We start from the raw sequence: 24,750 nt of genomic DNA on the forward strand, positions 1-24,750 counted from the left end.
CCTTATCTCCCCCCCATACCCAGCTTCCTATTTCTCTCTTGCTATCCCTTTCCTGTGTCCAGCATATCTCTCCCTCCTTCTTTCTTCCACGTGTCCAGTATTTGCCCTCCTATTTCTCCCCTCCTATATCCAGCATCTGTCCTCCATCTCTCTATGCCCACCTAAATCAAGATCTCATCTGTCTCTCAATTTCTACTTCCCGTTTCTAGCATCTGCATTCTTTCCATTTTCCTCCTAATGTCCAGAATATCCTGTATGCTTTCCTACTTCCTCATGTCTAACAGTTCCTCTCCATCTCTGTTTCCCTCTATGCCCAGCCATCTCACCTCTATCTCCTTACATCTCCTGTCTTCATATGCTCTGCTGTATCCAATCTCACCTCATCTATTTGTCCCATCTTCTTTGCCCCTGTGTTCAACATCTCCCTATTCCTCCCTCATGCTCAGTATCTTCCCTCCACCTTCATATGTCACCATGCCCCATATCTTCATTCCATCTCCCTATGTCATCCTATGTTCAGAATTTTTGTTCTGTCTTATAATTCCTACCTCCCATGTGTCCACTATCTGCACTCTCCTAATCTTTCTCCACATCTGGCATATGTACTCTTTTCCCATATTTTCCCATGCACAGCTTCTCCCAATTTCCCTTTTTGTGTTCAACATCTTCTCTCCATCTCTCTGTCCTCATTGTATACATCTCCCTTTATAATCCCCTCTTCATTTAGCATCTTCCTTCTGTGCACCTTTGGCTCCCTTCTCCCCGTGTCCAACATCACTCTTCAATTTCCCTATAGTCCCTCATGTCCAATATTTTCTCTCCTCCCCTTCTATCCCATGATCTGATTTTTCTTCCTTCCCTCTATCTCTCCCCTGTACCTTGTGATTTGCCATTTCTCTCTCCTTCCACCTTGTGATCTGACATCTCTTCTTCTTCCTTTTATTGCTCTCCCCACCCCGTTAACTGATATTTATTTTCTCTCTTCTTTCCCTCCCTGTATCCCTCTACCTCACTGCCCAATACCTCTCCATCCTTCCTCTCATTTTCCAGCATCTCTCCTTCCCAACATCCCTCCATCTTTCCTCTCTCCTCCCTCTTTCCCTTTCATTGTTCAGGATCTCCCAGTTTCTCCCTCTCCTTAAATTCTAGATCTAGGTTTAACATATCACCCTCCCCTCTGTCTACTCCCTTGGTTCAACATCTCTCCCTATTTCTTCCCTCCCTATGATTGTCTAGCATGTCTTTCCCTGCCCAAGTCAGGTGTTCACCCCTTTCTTAACCCTCTTCCCGTTATCTCTCTCTCCCTTCCCCATGGGTGATGCAGCAGCTACCCCTTGGCATACCTTTCAACACTTTGTTTTGTTATCCAGCCCTGGTAGTGGTAGTGTGTCACAGAACTTTACCTGAGCCAGCTCAACATCTTCTCTCAACCACGCCACTGCAGAAACAGGAAGTTACATCAAGGGGGTGGGGCATAGCTGAGAAAGATGTCAGACTGGCTTGGGTAGTGCTCTGTGACATGTTACCACTCCTGCAGCTGAGTGACAGAAGAAAGTATTGAAAGGTACATCAGGATTTCATCCGGGGTAAGGTTACTATATGGCTTCAGAAAAAGGAAGACGGATTGAGACATCTGGGTTTTACTTCCATTGCTTTCAAATGCTTTGAAAATGAGCCCCATGTACCAGAAGAGAATCAGAGAGCCCTCCTCCCACTTCCCCAGTAACACAGTTAAGAAAAAGTAATTTTTATACTTACTAAGAAAATATTCAGCTGTATCAGCTTCATAATCTGCATCTTCGGGGAAGTGATCAATTTGTTTACAGATGCCTTTAAAACTTCCTGACCAGAAAACAATACACAAAGAAAACAGTCACCCAAAAGGAACAAAAACATCCATAATCCAACAGTCATAATCCCACCTGCTAAATTTTTGGCCTTTCCTCCCAGTCCTCAAAGACCACCAATAGCTCAGATTCTCAGGATATCCCCAGTGAAAAGCATACCAATCTCTAAACAAAACGGGATTTTTTATATCAGTTCAATAGCACATACAAATTACTCCATAATCTAAAAAAAACGGAGCTATATATATTCAAATGTAATGTTTCTAAAGATTTATTCACACCATACATACACTATTATAAATACAATATGCTAATAAAATTTCATATAAATCACATATCCCTAGTGAAAAAGCATGAGAGAAATTTGCATGCTTATTATCTCCATTGTATGCAAATCTCTCTCAAGCATATTCACTAGGGATATCCTTTTTTAAAAATTCACTTCATTTACTGAAGTTTCCAAATATGCAATACAAACGTGTAAACAAGGTAACCAATACAACAAACTAGTAGGGTTTACAGATTCTCAAAAGTAGTATTCATAAAATATAATGTCTGTAACTATGGATATCCTGAATACCTGGCCTATTGGCAGCCTTCAAGGACAGGAAGCAATAATCAAAGGGCTAAACTATCACTGATACTTCTTTTTCTTTCAATATGTCTATTTTTCTGATTCCTCTCTAAATTTTCTCTCCCTTCCCTGCCCCCCCCCAACTGCTAGAGCTGGTTGTAGAACTTTAGTGCTCATTGGCACCCTTCTTGGGGAAGGGAGAGGTTAGTTCCTCCCCTTCTACACATTTCCCTTCTACATATGTCCTCTTGGGGCCTTCCCTTCCCTCATCTGAATAGTGTTGTAGCTATCTTTAGTTGGTAACAGACAAGAAGCATTAGTTAAGGGATGGGAAACTTCCAGCAGTCTCATCCCTGCTCCTGTGCGAGCTTCCTGTTGCTATAGGGACATATGTGAGGCAGTGGCGTAGTAAGGGGGGGCGGTCTGCCCCAGGCGTCATGTTGGTGGGAGTGCCGACACCCTCCTCCTCTCTGCCCCGCCTATTCTGACTCGTCCCCTCGCCACGCACGCACCCCTTCCCTTCCCCCATGCTTCTAGTTGTTCACCGCTGTAAGCAACAGCTTCAATTTGCTCCTCGCAACCCCGTCGTTTCTACCGCTGACATCACTTCCGGGGGCCGTGCATAGGAAGTGACATTAGAGGGAGAGCCGACGGGGTCTCGAGGAGCACACTGAAGTTCTTGTTGCTCACAGTGGTGAAGAACTAGAGGTATGGGGGAAGGGTAGGGGGGCACGAGCGGGGAAGCGGGGGCGGAGATGAGGGTGGGGGAGGGGTGCCTCTCACCCTCGCTATGCCACTGATGTGAAGGGTGGGGCCACCACAATGCATTAGAGCATGCATCGGTTCACAGGTTCCATGCTGATTGGTTTTTTTTTTTCATGGGTTTTGAGGGCACATTTTATTTAGTTTGAGATCTTTATTTCTACTATACAGCATTCACACTATATGCATCAAAAATATAATGCTGTATAGTATAATCTCGTTATAATGGACTTCAAGGGACCTGGAAAAACAGTCCGTTATATCCAGAGTCCGTTATATCCAGAATTGCATTTTTAAAAAACTTTATTTAGGTCAACTGAAACAACGTACAGTCAATGAACAAGTCACTGCACAAGCATATCAGCAATATCAATAACAAAACTCAGCAAAACATTGGTATGGCATGAAATTTTTGCAAAACCAGAACACTAAAAGATGTTCTAAAGCATTATGTCTCACTGTCCTGGAAAGAAAAATAATCTTGTCATTTTCTTCTGGGCTGCATTTTGATACTATATCACCGACATGCCACGCACCTTGTAGGCGGAGCCTGCATGCCCATTATAACCGAACAAAACTGCAGCTAAAAGTGGCTCTGGGGACCAAATTGGTTGTCCGTTATACCTGAAAGTCCATTAAATGCGAGTCCGCTATTTGCGATTATTTTCTGCCGGGACCTCGTCCGCTATAGACGAGGTTCCATTATAAGCAAGTCCGTTATAACAAGATTATATTGTAATACTTCTTATTGTTTTTACTATTTTTTAAAATATTTTTTCTTATGCTTTCTTAATACTCTATATCCACAACCTTTAAGTGAAAGACTCTTTACAGTGTGCTCAATGCTCCTCCACCCAGGTCATTAGCAAAACGCTGTAACCGTGTGTGTGACTGCTGGGAACCATCATCGCACATTTATGTTCCCACTCAACTTCACAAAACAACCAGCTTTAAATTGCTACTTATCTTTAGCATAGATGTTCCACAGTGATGATGTGCAATGAGGATCTGCAGTTCACAGTTTTTTGTTTATACAAAAGTGCTCGTCATTCCGGAACTTGGAGGCTTGGTGGATGGCTGGCTAACTGCCAAGCTCCCACCTTTGAGCATCATATATTAGATTTAAAGCAATAATTTTTCTCCTTATTCATTTAAAATCTGTGGAAATGTCATCAACTAAACAAAAGTCACAAGAAACTCCTGCTAGATCAACAGGAAAGATCAAGAGATTAAAAGAGGATTCACAGACTTCCAGTGAGGTTCCTTTACCAATGGATGCCTTAGATATGATTGAGGTAATGGAAGCATTAAGAAACATCAATTTAAACCTAATTGAAATGAAGAAAGAAATGAATCTTATGAACAGTAAATAATAGAATGGACAAATTGGAAGATAGAATGGGAAAATTTGAACACATACAACAAAATGTCAAGGAAGATCATAATATTTTGATGGACATGAATAAAAAAATGATAGAAATGGAAAATAGGTCTAGAAGTCAGAATTTAAGACTAATTGGTTTAAAGGAAGGTGCTGAGGGGAAAAACATGATCTCTTTTGTAGAAGATGCAATACCAAAAATTCTTCCAATAAAAATTAAAGGTGTACTGGAAATTGAGAGAGCACATAGAATTGGAAAGAAAAATGCTCAACATCAAGAAATACCTAGAATTGTAATATTAAGACTATTTAGATTCCATCAAGTACTAGATATTTTAAAAGCTGCAAAAGAGGCAAAAAGTCTAACATATAAAGATTCCAAGTTGGTCTTTCTCCCAGATTTTACAAAAGAGACTGTTCAGGTCAGGAAAAATTTTTTACAACTTAGACAACCTTTGAAAAAAATAGGAGCTCAGTATGGATTATATTATCCTGCGTTAATGAAAATCACATACAAAGGAAAACTTCATCAGTTTAATTATCCAGAAAAACTTAAGGATTTTCTGTCATCTCAAGAAACACCTATGAATTAGAATTTAATTTATTTCATGGAATTAAAATGCTGGTTCAAGGGAAGATATGTTTGAAATTTTGTTTCTATTGATTTTAATTGAATATAAAAAGTTTGGTTTAGGGGAAAGGTTTGTTAATATTTTTTCAATATGCTTCAATTGATGTTAAGATGGCTACTACAAATGATTCATTAACTGTAATGGAATGATTAGAAGAGTTTCAAATTAAAATTGAAGAGGATTCTACTCTAGAATCGAAAAACAAATAAGAAGATAAATATTCATATATTCATATTTACCTGACGTCAGATGGAATGAGAGAGAGGGAGGAACATCAAATGAGGCCTTCAGGAAAATTGCATCGGAAATACAGCCAGGGAGTGTCCTGAGGATAGTACCCTGGAGGGTGAAGAAGTGAAGTGATTCCACTGATGAACAGAGTGTCGGATCTTGGTACACAGACAATGGTTGAGTTGCAGGTAAGCTGCTGCATGGGTTGAAATTCTCCTCTAAAGAAAAGTTAGCAGCTCGCCTCCTCCCTGTAGTTTCTGGTGCCGGCGCGGAACATTCGCCTCGGGCGCTGGGGTGTATGAGGACTTTGTGCTCCAGTAGCTCCTGAGGCGTATGGAAACATTAGGACTGCGACGACATGTTTAGCTGACTTCCTTGTGTCGGGCAAATTTAATGCTTCCGGTTTCTGGTGTTCAATAGAAGCTACGGGAGCAGACAATGTCCAAGTGCATGCTCACATAAACACAATTTTCATAGCGGAACCGGAGGAAACAGCGGAGCCTGAGAGGGTAAAGATTTTGGACATCGCAGAGTACCGATGCATAGAATGGCCGGGTCCTCGTGGATGTTAGCCCTACTGAAAGAACAGATTCTGCTGGCTCTGGTGCCTTAGAAAAAGCAGTTTTACAGACAAATGAAGGAACAACAATACTTTGCAGAGGGTTTGTTTACTTTAGATTTAGAATCGAAGGCCTTTTTAACCATGGTCCCTGTAGCAGCAAACTAAAAATGTTAATGATGAAACTAATTAATGCCAAAATGATGGGCCATGTTAAGTGTATTTGATTTTACTTTTAAGAAAAATGATTGAATTTAGCAGAAATGGAGGAAGTTATTATAGAGAGTGTAGCACTACAATGGATAATTCTTAAAATAAATATAAAATATTATACTGCTATTATCTTACATAAGACTTGAAAATTATTACATTTTCTGATGTCATAATATTAAAAAGAAAATCCTTATTTATTTTAAATTGTTGATATTTAAATAATCTTATAGATCTGATGGAGTTTAAAATAATTTGAAGATATTTATGAGATGGTTAATTATTATTTAGGTGCTTAACATGCCTAATAATTTATTTTATAAATTAATTAAATTGAACTCTTAGCTTAATTGGAGTTGATACATTGAAATATGGTAATGCAATAATGGTTTTTAAATCAATTTACCACTATTAGGAGGGATTGTAAAGGAAATTCTAATATATTTCTGATATTTAGAATGATTTTGTTAATATAATGTAATTTTGAATTACACATTTCTTTACTGAATCGAATTCATGAAGATTTTTATGTAAGAAGTATGTATATAATTAAAAGGGGAATTAAGGGGTTTTTAAATAAGTGGAACCTTGGTTTACGAGCATAATTCGTTCTAGAAGCATGCTCGTAAACCAAATTGCTCGTATATCAAAGCAAGTTTCCCCATAGGAAGTAAGGGAAACTGCTTTGATGGTTCCACCTCCTCCCCCCCTCCACGAGGCTACCGGCGCTGCTCCATTCTCCCCCTCTTGAGGAATCCGACGCTGTTCCAAACTCCTCCCCGCGATCCAGCTTCCCCCCCTGCGAACCAGCATCCCCCCCACTCACGTTGCCCCCCTCCACCGCAATCCTACTTTCCCCCCTCCCGAGCAGTCAATGACACCCTTTACCCTACTTGGCACCAGTGCCAGTGCCCAAAGATCCTCCCTCTACTGGCGCGGCTGGGCGGTGGGTCGGATATCCTCCTTCTTCTGGTCTGGTCTGGGCTGGACTGGCTTTGAGCATTTGCGCATGCTCAAAGCCTTCTGGTCTCGCTCTCTCCGAGATTGAGGGTGGAGGGGGGCAATACGAGCGGGGGGGGGATGCCGGATCGCTGGGGGGATGCTGGATTGCCGGTGGGGGGGGGGCGCTCATACAGCGAGGCAAGCTCGGTTTACGAGGCACCAAGTTTACGAATGTTTTGCTCGTCTTGCAAAACACTCGCAAACTGGTGCACTTGTAAACCGAGGTACCACTGTATATTGATTGATCAATTTTTATAGTAAAGGAGAAATAGTTAAAAGAGATGCTTATGGGAGGGATAGGGGTGCCGGTCTGTGCTTATGTCTTCAAGTTATCATAATATAAGGAGGGGTGGGATATGGGAGGGTATAGGGAAGGGTTTTTGGAATCATAGAATTATAATATTTAAGAAATTAAAGAGAGGGGAGGACTGTTTTATATGGTAAATTGAGGGAAATGAGTTATGTGCAGGAAAATTATTACAAATTGAAGTATTTGTTGAAGTTCACAGGTGATGGAAATAAATATATTTATGGAGCTTAAATTACTTTCGCTAAATGTTAATGGCCTCAACCATCCAATAAAAAGAAAGAAAACAATTTTATTTTTAAAACAACAGAATATTGATATATGTTACATTCAGAAGACTCATTTATCAGCCTTAGAGTCTCAAAAATTAAAAGGAAATTGGGTGAAACATTGCTTTTATGCCTCAGCTGTAAAGAAAAAAGCAGGTGTTGCAATATTGGTGAATAAAAGATCTAATGCTACATTCAAATTAATTGCTGCTGATCCTTTAGGAAGATGGATACATGTAGATATGAATCTGGGAAATACTACCATGGGCTATTCAATGTATATGCACCTAATTCGAACCAAATTGAATTTTTCAAATCTCTACAACAATTATTGTTACCACTGGCTGCTTCTAATTTAGTTGTGGCAGGGGATTTTAATGCTGTTATAGATCCTTTAATGGACAAAAAAACCTAGCAGAATTATGAAATCATTAGGGTTGGATAATTTGGTTCAAAATTGTGATTTAAAAGATATATAGCGAATATTTCATGTTAATGATCGGGAATTTTCATTTTGCTCCCATGTTCATAAATCATTTTCAAGAATAGATTATATATTTGTTTCAAATGCATTTGTTCAGCATATAACACGAGCATCCATTGATCCAATTATTTTGTCTGATCATACTGGGGTGTGGATTAAAATTAAAATAAGTGACCAGGAGGATAGAAGATCTGTGTGGAGATTCGATAATGCATTGCTTGTAGAACCAAATTTTATTGAGAAAATTCAGTTAAAAATAAATGATTATTTTCAAATAAATAATACGGAAAATATCTCAGTGGAAACGTTATGGGATGCTTTTATGGCAACCATAAGAGGTCAAATTATTTCTTTTTCAGCGTATATTAAAAAACAAATTAAAAGTCAATTTTCCAGGTTAGAACAAGAAATTAAGATATTGGAATCAAAATTAATGGATAAATGGGAATATTCTTTATTACAGAATCTCTTGAAAGCTAAAGGGAAATATAATGAGATTTCTTCTAAAATGATAAGGAAAGATTTATTTTCTCAAAAGGCATTGTATTAAGCAAATTCAAATAAGGCAGGAAGATTACTGGCAAATTATTTAAAAGCAAAAAAATGAAAAACAAATGTAGTGGCGATAAAAGATGAAAAAGGAAATGCTTTTATACAAATTGATCCTATTTTAAAACAATTTTTACATTTTTATAAAGATCTGTATTCTTCTGAGCCTTATTTAGATAAAGAAAAGGATGGATTGGAATTTTTAAATTTAATTAAGGGGCCGAAAATTCCTGAGCATATAAAAGAAAGCTTAGAAAAGCCAATATCAATAAAAGAATTGCAAGCAGCATTGAAGTCCCTTAGAGTTGGATCTGCTCCAGGTGGAGATGGTTTTACAGTAGAGTTCTACAAATCATTCCAAATTACCCTATTACCATATTTGTTAAATTTATATCAGACTCAACTAACTAAAGGTTATATCACAGGTACCATGGCGGAATCATTAACTATAGTCTTGCCAAAGCCAAATAAAGATCCCACACTGGTTTCAAACTACAGGCCTATTTCTTTAATTAATGTAGATGGAAAACTTTTAGCTAAAACATTGGCTATACGTTTAGCTAAAGCTCTCCCTTTTATTATTGGAATGCACCAAACAGGATTCGTTGCTCAAAGACATTCTTCTAACAACATTAGGCTTGCCTTGCATATGTTAAATTTGTCAAAAGCCTTAAATGATCCGGCTTTTTCTGTATCCCTCGATCGTGTTGAATGGACCTTCATGTATCAAGCGTTGGAATGGTTTGGTATTGGTTCAGGATTTATACAAATGGTTCAAACATTGTATAGCTCCCCTGTTGCTAAATTGTATATTAATAATAATTTTTCAGACGGTTTTAGGTTGTAGAGGGGGGTTAGATAAGGCTGTCCCTTATCTCCTCTGCTTTTTGATATTGTATTGGAATCCTTGTTATTAGCCATTCAGCAAGTAAAGGAGATTCAGGGTATTCCTCGTAGAGATCGGGAATATAAGGTCTCGGCTTACGCAGATGATATATTGCTCTATTTGAGAAATCCTGAGACAACCATTCCTTGCTTACTTGAAATGATTGAGAAATTTGGAAAATTTTCAGGTTACAAGATAAATTGGAGTAAATCAAAAATTCTTCCACTCAATGTCCATTGTACAAAAGATTTGTTTGATTCATTTCCCTTTCTTTGGAGGGAGGATGGAATAAAGTGTTTAGGCATTTGGATTAAAAATACGATGGAAGAAACAATGCAAATAAATGAAAAATCATTATTACAGAAGGTTACAGAAATGTGTGAGCAATGGAATCCTTTACATCTTTCATGATGGGGGAGAGTCCAAACTATCAAGATGATGATTTTGCCTGTGGTTTGTTATCAGATGAGTATGTTGCCGGTTTATTTTCAAGGGTCCTTTTATAAAAAATTAAATGGCATTCTTATAAAATTTATTTGGCTTGGTATCTTTACAAAGGCCAATTTCAGAGGGAGGGGTAAATTTTCCCAATTTTTATAGGTATCATCAAGCCTATATTTTGTGCCAGGATATGTATTGGGTCCTCCCAGAGCTCATGAAAAAACTCCCAGATTGGTTGTGGCTAGAATGGCAACTCTTGTCTCCATTATGCCTTTGCCATGTGCTCAGTATCAAAATGCCTAGTTAAATAAAGATAACAGAATATTAGCTGATACATGGAAAACATTGCATTATGTAAGTAATTTAACAACTACAGTGGTGCCTCACACAACGAACTTAATTGGTTCCAGGAGCAAGTTTGTTATGTGAAACGTTCGTTATGTGAAACGCGTTTTCCCATAGGAATACATGTTAAAAAAAATAATTCGTTCTGCAGCATAAAATATGCTAAGATGACATAAAAAAGATAAATTTTTTGTTATTATTTTTATTTAGATACATCTAAAAACATACATCTCCCTGTCCTTTTACTTCCACTATCTTCCTATCCCATCTCTATTCCCTTTTGTCCCTCTCCCCATGATCAATCATCTCACCACCTCTCTCTGCCCTCACCCTCAGGGTTCAAGATTGCTTCCACTCTTTTTCCTGTTGTTCTCTCTGCCTGTCACCCTATGATTTAGCATCCCTTCTGCCCTTGTCCAATATTTCCCCTTCTCTCCCTCCCTCTCATCCCCTGCTCCAACATGTGCTTTCAGCGGCCTTCTCCCCCCTTAAGCGTCTTTTCTTCTCCACTCCACCTTTCCTCCCTCCCTGCCTCCACCTTTGTGGCGCTTTTGCACCCGACCGACAACAGAACAGGCCCGGTCGGACAAATCTCCCTGTCCTGTAGCCGCGAATCTAAATTACCTTCTTACAGCAGCTGGATTATTGAAGCTGCTGTAAGAGGTAATTTAGATTCGCGGCTACAGGGCAGGGAGGTTTGTCGGCCGGGCCTGTTGTCGGTCGATCGGGGGACCTGACCAGCTGTGCACATTCTTCGGGGCGGACCGCCCCCTCCCCCCTCTTTCGTTCGCCATTGCCTTCTTCCTACCTGCCCTGCCGCAGCCGCACACAGCCGACCGGAAGTCTTCCTGATGTCAGCGCTGACGTCGGAGGAAGGGAGGGCTTTGCTTAAGCCCTCCCTCCGACGTCAGCGCTGACATCGGGAAGATTTCCGTTCGGCTGTGTGCTGCGACAGGGCAGGTAAGGAGAAGGAGACTACCCTCGACCAACCCCGCTGCGATCCAACCCCGCAGGAACCCCGGAAGGATGCAGCTCGGGCGACTTCGTTGTGTGAAATGAAGTACGTTATACGGATCACGACATAAAGTTCGTTGTGCGCAGCGTCTGCTGTGCGAGGCGGCCGTTATGCGAGGCACCACTGTATTCCAATTCACAAATCTACAAATCAATCTCTATGGCTGAACTCCAAGATTCAAATTGGCGGAGAAAGCCTGGCCTGGCCTGGAAGCATTGGATGATAGCAGGAATACGTTTATTAGATGATGTTATCTCTAATGGTAAAATGCTTGAATTTTCACAGTTGCAACATAAATATGGCCTTAATAAATCAGAAAGTTTTAGATGGTTGCAACTGAAGCAGGCCATTCAGGCAGGGTTCCCTGACTGGAAAAACCTTAGTAATCAATATAGTATGGAGTTCTTATGCTTTCAGGCGGACTTCTTGGGTCACCAGGCCACCCAGTGGTATAAATTGCTGACTGGATTTATTAAAAAGAAACCAAACACTGGTCTGAGAGACATTTGGAGCATTGAGATTAAGCATCAAATTACTGCGTCTCAATGGCCACAAATTTGGACTTGGAGGATGAGATGTACAGTGTCGGCATCTATGAGACAAACTTGTTTTTTTTCTGTTACATAGAGCATTATGGACCCCTGTTCAGTTACAAAAATTGGATAGCTCTAAGTCGAATAAATGTTGGCACTGTCATCTCGAAGCAGGGACTTTAGATCATTTATTATTCTATTGTCCATTTATTATGAATTTTTGGAAATCAATTTGGGACCAAATTAATTGTTTATTAGACAACCCAGTGGCATTATCATATGATACTGTGCTGTTTGGTATGGCAATGAGAGCAAAAAGTCAGATTTCTACAAATAATAACAAATTATTACTTATAATGACTGGGGTTGCCATTCAACAAATTACGTATATTTGAAAAAATTGGAGTAGATTAAATTATAATTTTTGGTGGAATTCCTTATGTTATGTTTATAAAATGGAGAGATTTATTGCAATACAGCGGGGATGTTTCAGGAAATTTCAAGATGTGTGGGAGCCATTAACAAAGTATTGTACTGATTAGATGACATTTTTTCCTTTAAATTTACAAGTTCAATTGTGAGAGGGGGAGGGGGTGTAATTTTATTGTTACTTATTGTATAAGCCAGGTATTGATTATATGATAGGAAAGGGTGGGAAGGGTGGGAGATAAGAGCATATCATTTATACCATTGATGATTATTAAGTGATATATTTATTGTTAATTTGTTTGAACATATTGTCATACTTATTGTAAGTTTGAAAATGAATAAAGAATTAAAAAAAAAAAAAGTGCCCGTGCAAAATTAGGAAATTATATTAAAACCTTCAGTCATTTCATTGCTCTTTTTCTTGTTTCTCTGGTTCTCCACATGACACAGCCTAGATCCCTATCGGTGTGTTTCTTAGAGCTCAACCAACTAGATGAGACAGTAGAACAAACCAATCCCTGACCCCACCCACTAATGTATTGGACAAACATTGGTTGGACTGCCTATGGTATCCAGCACTGCCTATGCATATATCCAGATCTGCCTTCCCATCCTTTAACTTGACAAGCATTGCTTTTTACGCACAGGTCTTACACAGTCTTCTAATGTAGAGAAATGATTTCCTGAACTACAGGACCTTACTAAAGCTATCTGAAATCAGAAACTGGAGAACTTTGAGCATGTGGAGTCTTTGCAGTCACCCAGGTATACAAAACTTAAATTGTGAGCCTATTAGGGACAGAGAAAGTATCTGCATATAATGTATACAATACTATGTAAGTCTAGTAGTACTATAGAAATGATTTATAGTAGTAGTAGTAGTAGTAGTAGAGTAGTAGTAGTGGAAACCTTGTGGGTATAGACACAGAAAATGGTGGAACTAAAGTTAAATTTGTGAACACAAAAAACAATTTCATAGACATGACAAAGAACCCAAACATCCTTAATGCAATACTCTATTCCTGATTTCATGTGCCCTCAGATGCTGTGTGCACTTAAACTAGGGTTGCCAACAATTCCACATTGCAGTGGTAAGAAAGGAATGGCCTACTGTTTAGAATTGCAGCCTCAGGCCCAAATGCATTAAAGCCAGCGATCATCACTAAACCTGTTATGAAAGCTTTAGCGACGATCGTATTTGCCAACCCGATGCACAAAATGGTTCACTGCATGATTTTCCCCTCAATTGCTCATTTTCCAATCCGGCCATACAAATTAGCTAAAGCCCCATGCAAACAAGCCATGCGATTGATGCACTAACATCGCTTGGCTATGCACAAAAAAAAGCAAGGGTTTTAGCGATCTCAATAAAACGACAAGTCTAGGCTTGTTGGGGCTAGATGTACTAAAGAGGATCGATAAGACCATGTGGGCCTGCTCCAATCCAATTTTTGGCCGATTCAAAAAGAGCTATTGATGTACTAAAAACAGCTGAGAGGCAGGGGAAGCCCTGAAAGCAGCCTCCTTCCACTCAGCTGTTTGGGGCACAATATCTGTCCCATTAAAAAAAGAAAAAATAAGCTCCCCCCGCCAATGACAGCCCTTTCCGATGATCCCCGATGAAAGTGGCACTGGGAATCAACCCCCCCATGCTAGCAAAAATTAACAGGAAGGATGCCCATTCCCTCTTACCATGCTGCCCCTTCCCCACACAAGAAAAAAATAGCAGGAGGGATGCCAACTCCAGCCATTCTTGACACACACCCTACCGCATCTGTGTGCATTTAAAAAAAAAAAGAAAAAAAACAGGTTTCCTACCCCAAACAGCTGAATGGAAGGAGGCTACTTTTGGGGCTTCCCCTACCTCTCAGTTGTTCGGGCTTTACCTGCCGGCTCCGTGCATGTATGAAAGTCACTCTCACAGCGATCAATCAAACGGGAGTGATGTGGATTATAACGAACCTCTGCGTGAATCATTTGCATTCAAACTTTTTAGTGCATCAATAGCTCTTTTTGACACAGAAAATTTGAATCGGCCCAAAATCGGATCGGAGCAGATCTACACGGTCTTACTGATCCTCTTTAGTGTATCTACCCTCAGTATCCTGAAGTTATGGGTTCAAGCCCAGCACTGCTTCTTGTGACCCTGGGCAAGTCACTTAACCTTCCATTGCCCCAGGCATATTAGGTAGATTGTGAGCTTGTGAGGATAGATAGAGGAAAATGTTTGAGTACCTGAATATAAAAACGGCTTAATCTCCATTGATAGGCAGTATATAAGTAAGAAATAAACTTAGAAACAAGGGATAGGCTATTCTGATCTAGGTTTTACCCCATGGCACATATGTTTTTGAAGTTCTGATTTCTCTTAGACAGTAGTTCCCAAACCTGCTCACAGGGATCGCCAGAGAGTCAAGTTTTCAAAATATCCATCATGAAAATGGATGAGACAAATTTCATACAGAGAAGGCAGTATATGCAAATATAACACATTCATTTTCACTGTAGATATCCTGGCAATCTGATTTGCTAGAGGCCAGGATAGATTTGGCAACCATCACCTTATTGTATTTTCCATATTATGCTCCCAGAGCTATTGTTATAGGTTCTTTTGGAAGGGGGACTTGTTTAATAGACAAGCTACCTTTAATTTTTTTCAGTGTATATAGCTGGATGTTCTCCAGGAAGTAGTATCTGCTCTGATTATATCTCAGACCATTTTGTCCCATTATGCATGTTGTATTTTATACCTAAGTGTGGCTCCTGGTTGTGCTTCTGTAGAGCCAGTGAAGGCCCATGAAGTAGATGTCAAGAAATAATCAGAGGTTCATATTTTGCAAGCTTATTATTTTCTCTTAAAATGCATTGCTTAAGGATGTGAGACGTAAGTCTAGGAACTGTCAGACTAAGCTCTGTTCTGTTCTATTCTTTCACATACACACAGTCTTCCTTCAATGGTAGACACAAACTGGTTCACAACAGATGCAATACATACCATTTCAAATAGAACTAACACAATAATATTATACCAGCATAGAATACAATAAAAATGCATCAAAGTATCAAAATGTAAACAGAACATCATACTTGAATAATAGTAAATATTAAAGAAATAAGGCCAGTACTGGGCAGACTTGCACGGTCTGTGTCTGTATATGGCCGTTTGGTGGAGGATGGGCTAGGGAGGGCTTCAATGGCTGGGAGGATGTAGATGGACTGGAGTGAGCTTGGACGGAGACTTCAGTAGTTGGAACCTAAGAACAGTACCGGGCAGAGTTTTAGATTCTTGCCCAGAAATAGCTAAGAAGAAGAAGAAGAAAAAAAACCTTGACACATTTTTAGATTGAATCAGGTTGGGCAGACTAGATGGACCATTCGGGTCTTTATCTGCCATCATCTACTATGTTACTATGTTACTTGGATTTAGTTAGTAACCCTTTACAAATCTGATCTCAATGTGAGTTACAACCCGGTGTTTCATGGCCCACTGTGCTTGTAAGTTTTACCTGAGGTGATGGAGGGTAAAGTGACTTGCCTAAAGTCACTAGGAGCGCCAGTGGCTTCCCTGGTTCTCATTCTAATTGAACCTAGCCTGTTCTAATCACTAGGCTATGCCTCTACTCTCATCATAAAATACCATAAAGTACAACAGTAATGAAGTAAATGAGACAGGTAAAGTTCAAAATAGTTTGTCCAGTCTGTCAAATTGTCCACAATAGATAGAGAAGTACATAAAAGTTCCTATATGGAATCAAACACCCTCTTCTCCTTCCTCCAAATCTTTCACTTGGTCTCTAAAATGTTAAGATTGTCTTTTATATTTGTAAGTGCTGCTTCAATCAGGTACCATAAAACAAGCCCAGCCTACTTCCAAGACCTCTAAGCTTTATAGAAACATAGAAAAATATAGACACATAAAGACCAAATCAGCCCCCTTCTGTCATAGCAGACTGGACTCCCATTAACTTCAAACAGAGACCCAATGGAACTGAATGTCTACTGAAGTGGCTACCAAGGGGGCAATTCTTTTGGATTATCCTCTCACAGGCTACCTGCCTTACCCCAGCCTCTCATAGGTAACCCACTTATACCAGACATCACAGGGACAAATAACATTATGACGAGGATAAGCTAGAGATTGAGGTCCTGCAACAGTGGAAATAAAAGTGGGGGCTGAGAAGGAGAAGGAAGCAGGAGCACCGGTGACATCTCTAGGACCAGGGCTGAGGAAGACCCCTGTGAGAACCTCTCTTATCAGGCCATGGGTATAGGGCTTAAGGACTGAAAAACAGGCCAAGCATTAAAATGGTTTCTGTGTAACTTCAGCTTTAACAGGCATTTCTCAAAGACTGTGAAACTTCAAGCTCAGATACTGTTTTTTCTGAATTATGTGGAAATTTCAGAGTAACTGTGCTGGAACATTTCTACAGAGGGGTCTCTGGACATGGATAGTGCTATTGCCCAACACAATGGCTGTGATGGCCTGGCTATATGATGCAGATGGCCAGCCAGCATGTACGCAGTGACCACAGCACTGTTGACAAAGAAGAAAAGGAGGGAGGAGACCTTTGGGAAAGACAGAGGTCATGCTCAGATGACCTTAGTGGAAAGCCCCAAAGACAGGTTGATGGGGACAGATAAGGTAGGTGGTTTTCGACCACCAGGCCAAGTTTGGTAATGGCATAGGTCAATGATAATGACATACGTCAATATAGGGCATAGCCAATTAGGAGAGGAAATATGTATCTATAACCAATCAATTAAATATGCTAATGACTGTTACCAACCGAAGTAAGCTTAGTAAGATTTTAATGCAAAGCTGTGAAAGTATAATAGTAGCTGAGAAATAGGGAAGTTAGAGCAGACAGAGAATTTTCACAGACTGCAGCTGTGGTTTTCATTCTCTGCTTGACATAGGTCGCTGTATCTGATTATTATTCTTATAAGCTGCTTTTTACTTTATAATAAATTCACCTATTTTGGAAACAGCATCTGTGTGAGGTCAGTGTCATTGGACTACAGTAATAGGGGTCCGCAGCGCCCTTATTAGGGCAGATGGCTCCTGGTCACAGGTGCTCCAATAGCATCTTTCAGATTCTTGGTTGGCCTTGATATTGAAGCATATAGTGGATGATGTCATTAGGGGTAGAGTCATAGTCTATGGTCCTGGAACAGTTGGAAAAGAAGAAGGAATTCAGCAGCAGAAGTGAGCAGGAATAGAAGATTAAAAAAAAACCCCAAACTCTTGTAATCAACTAAATGAATAAACACTGGAATATGCAATAAAAATGTCACTGTTATCCTATAATGAGAGAGAATTTCAGTAACTTCGGCAGCATATGCTGCTCACTGAAAGCTGTATCCCAGCGATAAACTCTGTGTAGAAAATGCATTGGTTACATCACAAATGCTCTCTCTTACTTTACAACACACCCAAAAACATGTTCTTTAAATATCACAAAAATATCACAGTGTTTGTCCATGTAAAGGCTCCTTTTACTAAGGTGCGCTAATATTTTTAGCGCACGCAGGATATTACCACATGCTACACCGCGTGCTATGCGGCTAGAACTAATACCAGCTCAATGCTGGTGTTAAGGTCTAGCGCGCGTGGCAATTCAGCATGCGCTATTCCACGTGTTAATGCCTAACGCACATTAGTAAAAGGAGCCCTAAGTGTAACAAATTCAAATTTATTTATTTATCTAAAATTTTTTATCCCACTTACCCCTAGGCAGGGTACAAAATAAACATACATAGATTATTAACACATGGACATAATCTAACTCTCACAAACAACAATCATATCTACATTCCCCTTTTCCATACAAAATACAATAATCTAAAAAAAATATAATCCCCCCATATAACTATACTGTTTAAAGATTTGTTCTCATAAAGTCAGCTGGTGGTTTAAAAGATTTTGAAAAGTGGTTGTTTTGCTCAGTCGAATTGTCCTCCTAAACTCATTGATGCCATGTTTGTGACTGCTCTTATGCATATCTTAAAAAATTGGAAATCATCTTCGCTACTAGACTATACTTTTTGGTGGAACTCTCTGAGCATGTATCATAAATTTGAATCGTATGCATATGAGAAGAAAAATATATTCCGACTTTCCATGAACTTGATGCGAAATAAATCACCTTGGACATTGTTGGATTCCTATGTTCGTTCTGTCCTGTAGACACTCCTGTCTTCTTTCCTTCTTTCTTTCTTTATCTATCTTTTCTTCTTCTCTTCTCTTCTTTACTTTAATCTTCTTTTCTCGCTTCTTCTTCTCTTTTCTTTCCTATCCTTCATAAGCAGTTCCAGTACTCTGGACCTTTTCAAATGTTTTGGTTCTGTACAGTTGATTGTAGCTATGTATCTTTACTATACCAAATGCTTTACTCTGATTTTGTGTATTTGGACTGCTTCTTGTATTCCTCATAATATTCAATAAAAATTATTGAACTAAAAAAAAAAAAAAAAAGAAAAGAAAAGTGGCGGTTTGCTTGAGATCTACAATGTCCCTGAAGCAGAAACTGAAACGAGGCTCTCGTCGGACTTTATGAGAAGCCAGCTGCCAGATACGTTTTTGGATTCACAACATGCTTAAATTGAACATTTTGGAATTTTGGGCACTATTATAAATTTTTTTTTACTTGTTTATTTGGAGTGGGCATTGATTTGAATTTGTTGCACTTACATGGACAGACACTGATATTTTTGTGATATTTGAAGAATACGTTTGGGTATGTCATAAAGTAAAGAGACTAGCATTTGCAATGCAACTAATGCATTTGCTACACGTAGGTTATCTCTGGGATGCAGCTTTCAGTGAGCAGCATATATTGCCGAAGTTACTAAAGTTCTCTCTCATTATAGCATAACAGTGGCATTTTTATTGCATATTCCAGTGTCTATCCATTTAGTTGGTTACAGAGGTTCAGTATTTTTTTTGTTTTGTGATTATTTACTCCTAAGGGGATTTTTTTGTTTGCAAGAGCAGACGATGACATCCCAATAGCATCTTAGATGGTTACTGCTGTAGGTGCTCCATCAGCATTTTTATCACTGCTGATTGGTGACAGTATTCAAGGCTATGGCAGATGACATCATAATGCAACCTGGATCTAGATACTAAGGGGCTCATGATCAAAACTTAAACATGCTTAAAAACCTGGCCAAATCAGCACTAGAATGACCTACATGACAGGTCATCCAAGTGCTGATAATCAAACTGACTTTCTGGACATATCTAGGGACTTTTTAGGCCTCTGAATGCCGCTGTGCACCCAGAGCTAAAAGGGACGTATCTGGAGGAGTGGTTAGGGTGGTATTTGGACGAGATGTGGGCTGACCTAGACTTAGTCATCCTACAGGGATAATTGAATGTTTCATGAGACTTACTAGACAAAACTTATACATTGTGAGTTAGATGATGTAAAAGCAGGTATACATGCAAAAAAGGTATCTAAATTGACCAGATAACCACTGCAGAGCCAACATAAAGACCTCCCAAACACTGTCCCAGTAATCACTGACACCCTCACACTGCCACAAATATCAGAATAAAAACATACATACCTGTCTCCGGAACATCAGCACCTGCTATAGGAAAGCCTAGTAGATCTGCATACAGATGTCTTAAGTATCCAGAGGGGGGGGGGGGGGGGGGGGCTAGTGAACCATAGAGAGGAGGACCCAGGCCCATAAGCCACTCTAACAACTACATTCATGGTGGAAAATGTGAGCCCACCAAAACAAAACAAAACCCTACCATAGTGGCATATAGGGCTGAAGCCATAAGGGCTATTAGGGGTTGTAGACAGGTGAATATAGTATATTTTAGGGGGCTCGCCTTATCCTATAATGGAGTTCTGGTGAGATGCTTATGTGGCACCCTTTTTGTGAAATTCACAGCAATGCCCTGTAAGGTGCCCCACTGCCCTGTTGACATGTCTGGGTGGCCAGTCCATCATAATACTGGCCCCTCTGACTTCCAAATGGTCTTGTTCTGGGCATTTGGGACTTAGACAAATTTTGGGTTGAAAATATGGTATAAAGATATACTGGTGGTCTGGACAATCAATGGCTTGGACGTCCAGATAGACAATTTTTTTTAAAAAATTCTAGATATATATTTTGAGAATGGACATTTTACCACTGCCAACTTTGGGCGTCTAGCACCATACATCCAAAGCAGACTTAGATGTTTCTTTTGTTTATGCCACTCCAAACATCCAACAGCATCTTGTAAATAATAGATTTCTAGCTTAGAACTCCATAATAACAGAAATATGTCAGCAGATAAGGAAATCTCACAATTGTTAGCTGTCAAAATTTGACTCTCTTATTCTTCTTTTGTCCTTAGCTGGGAAATAGCACCAAATCAACCTCTGTATATTATATACATACCACTTCACCTAGGTTGGATCTGGGAAAGCAGCAAAGCCTTGCTACCATTTCATGTTGGTTGATTTGGCATCATTCTTGCAGATCACTTTACCACTTCCATTTATAGCAGCACATGCAGCTAAATTGGACCCCACCATCACCAACCTACTGACAGCTTCAACTGACCTCAAGGCTTTCCGCAAAGAAATCAAGACCCTACTATTCAAGAAATTCACCCAAATGTCCTAACCCCTTCCTTTTCCCCTCTCGCCCCCTCTTAGCATCCTCACTTCAAAATTATTTTAGACCTTACGCCTTTAATTGTATTCCTCTTCCTGGAAAAGTCCAGCTATCTTTTTGATGTACTAGGTCCAACGTCTTTAATTGTATTCCTCTTCCTGGAAATGTCCAGTTATCTTTTTGATGTAATCCGCTTAGAACTGCAAGGTACAGGCGGAATATAAGCCATTAATGTAATGTAATATCCCTTTCCTGGTAGATGTATAGCCTGGTTTCTCCACAGGATTGAAAGCCAGTTGGGTTTATATACATTGTAACCTCAAGGATTCAGATCTTGGTTTTGACTTTCTGACTACCTTCTACCTCTTCAGATTCCACAAATGGTGCTATCCACAGATGTATTATCTGAAATTGTGGATGTAAATTTTTTTGTACATCACTTAGATTTAAGCAATTCATACATTTTTTTAAATAAATAAATAAATCTGTTTCTAAGGACTTTATTTTAGGTAAACACAGTAAACAGTTTCAACATTTAATTCACAGCAATTGAATATCAGTTGTGTCACTTTTTTCATTCACCAACCCTCTGCTTTAGAGGGAAGCCTGCCCATACTGACTCATTTTCAGTGTGAAATGGCAGGTATTTAACAAATCATGTACTTGTGTCCTTGGAAATATCACATAAAGGGGCTAGCCACAGATGTTGTCACTTACAATTTGTATGGACCTTCAGATGGCAGCCGGGCAAAAACACCCCCGGTTGCTATTACTCTTCGTCGGTCCAGCCTTTATTGGTTTATTCATTTAGGACTCATTTTGTGATTTTTTTATATATGGTTTTTAAATTTTACTTAGAACTTATATAGATATAAACTTTTTTAAAAGACCTTCACTTAACTTATTGTGATCTTGTCCTTTCTCTAGGGAGAGGTGAATACAAGAGAAAGGACAAGATCACATATATATCTATATATAAGAGAAGAGCCAATTTCCACATGACACTCCAAAAAGGAACAAAGAGTGGAGATGAGCATAGGGTCAAACTCACATTTAGCACTGTGTGCGTTCAAGAGTCCTTAAAAATGAACTTTATTGAAAATAATGTAGAAATTAATTCTGTATGGGACTCAAATACAAGCAACTTTCTCTCTCAGATTCTTTTGAGGTAACAGAATACCATTGTCTAGGATCCTCACATCATCAACTGTGCTGAAATTTAAGCAAAACAATGTTTTACCCTCCCAGATAAGATACTCCTCACACTCAACTCAGATATATTGGCTTCTTCAGCCCATCATTGGAAAATCCCAGGATTCTCTATTCTCTCTCACAGGAGTATAGTTTGGGTCTAATTCATAAAAGCTTTTCCCCTATAGAGTGTAATTTTTCAACAGGTCATCTAGGTAGAGAAAGCAAGGTGACAACTATTTTCAGACTATTTTGTACGTAAAGACAATAGGTCCCTGTATGTCTTCATAAAGTTCTAGGGGTAAAGGAGCAGAAATCATGGAGTCAACATCCAAGAAACAGATCTGGGTGTCATTGTAGACACTACGCTGAAATCTTCTGCCCAGTGTGTGTGGTGGCAGCGGCCAAAAAAGCAAACAGGATGCTAGAAATTATTAGGAAAGGGATGGTAAATAAGACCACGAATATCGTAATACCTCTGTATTGCTCCATGGTACGATTTTACCTTGAATATTGCATTGTCTCTCAAAAAAAGATATAGCAGAATTAAAGAAGATTCATAAGAACATAAGAATAGCCATACTGGGTCAGACCAATGGTTCATCAAGCCCAGTAGCCCACCGTTCTCACGGTGGCCAATCCAGGTCACTAGTACCTGGCCAAAACCCAAGGTGTAGCAATATTCCATGCTACCGATCCAGGGCAAGCAGTGGCTTCCCCCTTGTCTCTCTCAATAACAGACTATGGACTTTTCCTCCAGGAACTAGTCCAAACCTTTCTTAAAACCAGCTATGCTATCCGCTCTTACCACATCCTCTGGCAACGCATTCCAGAGCTTAACTATTCTTTGAGTGAAAAAAAATTTCCTCCAATTGGATTTAAAAGAACGAGCAAAATGATAATACGAATTAAACTCCTCTCATGAGGAAAGGCTAAAGAGGTTAGGGCTCTTCAGCTTGGAAAAGAGACAGCTAATCCTGGGTGGTATAGAATGAGTAAAAGTGATTCAATTTTCACTCTTTCAAAATGTACATAAACTAGGGGACATTCAATTAAATTATATGGAAATACTTTCTTTTTACTCACAAAATAGTTAACCTCTGGAACTTTGCCAGAGGATGTGGTACCAACAGTTAGAGTAGCCGAGTTTAAAAATAAGTTTGGACAAGTTCCTCGAGTTAAAGTCTATAGTCTCCAAATGTGTTGGACATGAGGGAAGTCTCTGCTTGCCCTGGGATGTTGCTACTATTTGAGTTGACCTGGATTGGCCACTGTTGGAAACAGGATACTGGGCTAGAATGACCATTAGTCTGACCCAGTAAGGCTATTCATATGTAGATTAAAGCCGAAGGCGAAACAGGTACCTTTGTGATCACAATCAAGATAAGTGCTATGTCTAGGCTCCAGAAAAAGGAGGACGGATTTCTGTAATCCACCTTGAGCTGGAAGGTAAAGTGGAATATAAATGCTCATGTTACATGATATTAAATAAAATTTCGAATCCCCCCTTTCATCTCAACTAATCCAGTTATTCTTACAATATCCTTCATCTGGGAGCCATATACCCTGTGCTGCTTCTAAAACCCTTCATCAATACAAAATCTGGGCATGTGAAGGTTCATGTTACGTTGATGTGATGGAAATTGAGATGTTTAGATTGGGATGTTCACAGTTCTACTATATTATAAAAGGCTCTGGATCTACAATACACATACATGGATGCATGTGTATTTGCTGGCATCTACACTGAGAGCAGCGATTAAAAAAAAAAAATATATATATATATATAGGTGGGGGAAAGAATGGCCTATTTCAAAATTTTCATGTCTGCAATTTTTTAAAAAAATACTTGTTCTGGACAGCATCAATTCCCCCCACACCTTCAACTTCTTTGACATAGCATGACCTTATACCTTCCCCCCCCACTTCTCTGACACTCTCCCAATATTGCATACAAGTTCCCGATGCAGCTCTCATAATACCTCCACAACATAGCCTCAAAGTTCCTGACCCTGATCATCATATCTCATTTCTCTTTTTTTTTTAACTCATATCTCATTTCTGACACCAAAACATTCCCCTAGCTCTTATCAGAGGTTGCTGGTGGTCTAGGGGTAACAGAAGCAATGCTGTTTTCCTGCTCTGTTTGGTGCTTCGATTCAAAATGGCAGCTTTGTCCTGGGGGGGAGAGAGGGTCTTGAGGAAATGGGGGGGGGGGGGGGGAGGGGGGGTAGTGCTCCAGGTTGTATCAGTGGAGGGTGTTAGGCTGTGGGTCAGCTTTTATATCTGCTTCTTCATGCTGGCACTTCTGCATACCTCTGAGAAGGTGCAAAGGCTAAAGTGTAAAATTTTTGGCCACCACCCCTTTGAAATCTGTATGAGGCTTTCTATAATTACTATTTGTACATTTAGCTGATCTATACATGTAAATGCTGCTACTTCCATGCAAAATGCTTCTAAAATAATCCCCTAGGATAGGGG

The 24,750-nt window shown here is 39.5% G+C and overlaps 1 protein-coding gene across 1 annotated transcript in view; it reads right to left on the bottom strand.

Moving 5' to 3' along the window:
* CACNG2 (calcium voltage-gated channel auxiliary subunit gamma 2) overlaps positions 1-24,750 on the bottom strand; it is a 466,563-nt gene that overhangs the window by 68,339 nt on the left and 373,474 nt on the right. The window contains exon 2 of the mRNA XM_033933937.1: positions 1,759-1,842. Within this exon, the coding sequence (XP_033789828.1) occupies positions 1,759-1,842 (84 nt within the window). The remainder of the gene's footprint in view (positions 1-1,758; positions 1,843-24,750) is intronic.

The sequence above is a fragment of the Geotrypetes seraphini genome, chromosome 2 (genome assembly GCF_902459505.1).
Source record: "Geotrypetes seraphini chromosome 2, aGeoSer1.1, whole genome shotgun sequence".
In the NCBI taxonomy this organism is placed as follows: domain Eukaryota; kingdom Metazoa; phylum Chordata; class Amphibia; order Gymnophiona; family Dermophiidae; genus Geotrypetes; species Geotrypetes seraphini.